This window comes from Helianthus annuus, chromosome 17 (assembly GCF_002127325.2).
Source record: "Helianthus annuus cultivar XRQ/B chromosome 17, HanXRQr2.0-SUNRISE, whole genome shotgun sequence".
In the NCBI taxonomy this organism is placed as follows: domain Eukaryota; kingdom Viridiplantae; phylum Streptophyta; class Magnoliopsida; order Asterales; family Asteraceae; genus Helianthus; species Helianthus annuus.
The window spans coordinates 131,948,896-131,952,957 of NC_035449.2; the positions used below are offsets into that span (position 1 = coordinate 131,948,896).

At 38.5% G+C, this 4,062-nt stretch overlaps 1 protein-coding gene across 2 annotated transcripts; it reads left to right on the plus strand.

The window, feature by feature from the left end:
- The first annotated feature begins 467 nt into the window (after positions 1–467).
- LOC110922287 (serine/threonine/tyrosine-protein kinase HT1) lies at positions 468–3,708 on the plus strand. Of its 2 annotated transcripts, none has more exons than XM_022166603.2 (5): positions 468–726; positions 890–988; positions 1,076–1,915; positions 2,635–3,108; positions 3,174–3,708. In XM_022166603.2, the coding sequence occupies exons 3-5, from the start codon at positions 1,184–1,186 to the stop codon at positions 3,456–3,458; spliced, it is 1,491 nt and encodes a 496-aa protein (XP_022022295.1). In that variant the 5' UTR covers positions 468–726; positions 890–988; positions 1,076–1,183; the 3' UTR covers positions 3,459–3,708. The 2 variants fall into 2 exon arrangements, with proteins under 2 accessions (XP_022022295.1, XP_022022296.1); XM_022166604.2 differs by having other exon boundaries at positions 638–812.
- The last annotated feature ends 354 nt before the right edge of the window (positions 3,709–4,062 follow it).

Genomic DNA, 4,062 nt, shown 5'->3' on the forward strand with positions numbered 1-4,062 from the left:
AGAATGTGTCTCTGTTCAATTAAACATTATTTATTTATTAACTTCTCTTTTTTCATGTACAAATGAAGTTATTATAGACTATAAATGCTTTAAACTTCATCCTTATTTTGGAGATGAGAAGAAGTAAAAAAAGTAATCCAATTAGATGCTCTAAAATCCATATAATTTGTGGTATACTTTGCCAATATTGTCATGTTGAAAGGGGCTAAAGCCTCAACTAAAGTGACAAACAAAACCCAACAAAGAAAGAATGTTGTTTATAAAGAATACAAAGAGGCAATGGTTTTTTCCTTTTGGCTTTCTCTCAATAACCCAACCCTACCCCCACCCCACTCATGATTGTGATGGTACCATTCTTTCTTTATATGTATACATGCATGTACACATTAATAGTTTCTCTTCACATGCTTGTAATTTCTTGACTTTGTAAAACCTATTAACCAAGGTTGGTCCCCACCAAACATCACCACCATAAACCACCATCCGCCACCCTACCGCCGGCCCCACCGAATCATTATCAAACTCATACCAACACACAAAGATCCGTATAATATACCACCACCATTTTCCCCATTTAAATAAAAAAAATCAAATCTTTTTTTGTGGGTTCTTTTTCATTTCCTCCCATTTCCATACCCATTTGAATAAATATATATAAAAAAAAAAAAATCTTGAAAATGTCTTGATTTTTTGTGTCTAGAAGACATCAAACTACATACTCTTTTGGTAGGTTTTTTATTTGATTGTTTATGTTTTTATAGTTTTTTTTAGTGTTTTAGGGGCTAATAATTGTCTCCATCTCTTGCAATCATGTATGCTTCTTGATTTCTTGATTTAATTATTATTATTTATATTGTTTGTTAATTTATAGCTTTGTGGGGTTTTTCAGGATTTGAAGGAAGATGGTGTTTGACTTTTGATGCCAAAAAGTCTTCATCTTTAATCTAGATCTGTCTGTATAGCTCAAGTTATCCTCAGTTAATCAAAGGTACCCTCAAATCTGTTTATGTTTGTGTTCTTGAAATTCCAGTTGATTTTTAAGATTTCTTGAACAAGTTATGTGTTGTGTAATTAGGGATATAGGATTAGCTGTACATATGGAGTTATCTTGTTCACAAAACAACTGTTCTTGATCAATTTCGACTCGAAAATCGAGTAGGGTAGTTTGTTCTAGAGGTCAACAATGGAGGGGGAGGCTAATTCTTGGATTAGAAGAACAAAGTTTTCTCATACAGTTTGTCATAGACTAGATTCTGCAACATTATCATCATTTCTAACCGATGTCGAACCAATTCGACTCGCGGGTATGAAAACACGGCCGGTAAAAGCTCTCTCAAACGCGAAACCCACGCAAATCGAAACGAATCCGGTTACAAACAAGTATAGAACGGTCACACCGCCCCCGAAAACGAGTCTTCCCGACACCTTTAAGGAAGCGAGGTCGGATACTAAACGATTCTCGACTCCACATCCTCAAAGAGTGGAAACAGAGAAAGGGTATAAAGGGAAAAAGATGTTTCAACGAAACATGACGAGTGCGGTTGATATAAGGTCGCCGCGTGGCGGTGCTAGTCCTCTTAAGCAGTTTAATTCGATGAAGATTAGTGGGAAGCAGAAGATGAAGCGGGATTATTCGTGGTCAAAGTTGTTTGACCATGGTGGAGGGAAAGTTAGCGCGGCTGAGACGGTTGATGATTTTATGGCTGATCTTTCGAAGCTTTTTCTTGGCCATAGGTTTGCTCATGGTGCGAATAGTCAGCTTTACCATGGGATATATAATGATGAAGCCGTTGCGGTTAAGATAATTAGGGTCCCTGATGATGACGAAAATGAAGAACTGGGCGTTCGACTTGAGAATCAGTTTACAAGAGAAATAAATCTTTTGTCGCGTCTCAACCATAGAAACGTCATTAAGGTGATACATCTTTTGCTCTTTGTTTTTATCCTGCAATATAGAAGTGTATACAGTTACTGGGGGGGGGGGGGGGGTTGGATGTGGTGTTATACTGATCATTGTGATTTTGAAGTTAGAATTATCGGTTTTGAGTTTTGACTAGGGGGTGTTAAATGGGTTGGTTGGCGACTTGGCGGGTCAAACCCGACACAAACCTGGAAGTTTGACCCGAACCCGAAAAGAAAGTCCAGAAACATGAACTCCAACATGACAAAAGCTTTCATCGCTTGATATGCATGGCCCGTTTAACTAGCATTTTTTTATTTTTAGCATATTAATACTCTAAAATTACAAATTGTCAATTGAGAACAAAAACTACAAATGTTTATAAAAAAACTCCTTTTAAATTATAAAACATGATGCCCCAATAATAGTTTTAGCTATGAAGTAAAACTTTTTTTTTTTTGAAAACTATAAAAATATTCTGGTCAACGCACGAACTTTGGTAGGTCGACCTGGACACTAAACGTGCCCAGGCGTTCTACCTTAATTAACCCAGGCCCGTTTAGACAAAACCTAAACCTGTGAATTTTGTATTCGGTTCATGTCATGTTAGATTTTTGACCTGTTTGGCTGTATTGATTATGACTGTGACCATGATTCTGATTTCCAGATATTTGGATTTAGAAAAACAATTTGGGTAATCAGATAATTGAGTTTTTTTTTTTTTTTGGCGGTAGTTTGTGGCGGCATGTAGACAACCACGAGTATACTGTATCATCACTGAGTACCTCTCAGAAGGTTCATTAAGGGCATACTTACATAAGCTCGAGGATAACACGGGAAAAGAGAAGGAATATCTTCCATTGAAAAAGCTTATCAAGATGGCGTTAGACATCACTCGTGGAATGGAATACATCCATTCTCAGGGCATTATTCATCGAGACCTCAAGCCCGAAAATATATTAATAAACGGAGATTTTCAGCTCAAAATTGCTGATTTCGGGATCGGTTGTGACGAGGTGTATTTTGATATTTTGGACGATGATCCGGGAACATACCGTTGGATGGCCCCCGAGATGATTAAACGAAAATCCTACAGCCGGAAAGTTGACGTCTACGGGTTTGGTCTCATTTTGTGGGAGATGGTGGCCGGAACGATCCCATATAAAGATATGACTCCAATACAAGCCGCGTTTGCCGTAGTTCATAAGGTATTGCGTATGTTTTCTTGCTCTGTATATGTTTAGTTTTAAACTATTTATTTTGACGGTTCCAGAATCTCCGACCGTCTATTCCGGCGAACTGTCCTCCGGCAATGAGAGCATTGATCGAGCAATGTTGGTCTACAAATCCCGAAAAGAGGCCGGAATTCTGGCAGGTGGTGAAGGTGTTAGAGGAGTTTGAAACTTTAATAGCGCGTAATGGAAACTTGAATCATTTACAAAACCGGGGTTTAGACAACAAAAAGGGACTTCGCCATTGGATTCAGAAGCTCGGGCCTCATCATCATCCTCATCAACATCAACTGAACTCGCCCACGCCTAAACCGAGGTTTTCATGAAACGTGCAGAGTTTTAGGTAACGATGTATGTATAAAGACGCGTGCTTTTTTTTACCCGCGCTTTGCCTTTTTGTTTGTGAATGACTATTGTTCATCGATACGTTGTTGATAAAGATTGCTTTGTTTAGTACATTACAGAAAACCCGACACATATCAGTCGTACTCTGTTGGTGAATGTGATTTCGGGTTCTTGTTTTGAGGCGGGATTGTGTGGTTTAAAATGTTCATATTAGTCATGCTTGTTTTTCTTCATGTTGTGTGGTTTAATTGGGTTTACAGATTTGGGCTTTGTGTTTATTGAATCCCAACCCATTTATAAAACCAACCTCACATGTTTCATGACCTCCCTTCTGTATATATTAGTTGTGAATATAAGGGCGTGAACAAGTTGAGCCGTTTGTAAACTACTCGAGACTGTCTTGCTAAAACTTCGTATCGAGTGGAGTCCACTTGAGCCTAAGACGAGCAAGGGCGTAGCTTTGTGGGGGCGGCCGACCCCCCGAACTTTTCGCTCAGTAGTGGAGAGTATATAGTTTTCGTATAGAAATTTTTTGGGTATATACGTTTTTGACCCCCCGGTTTTATAGAAATTTTTGGTATATAC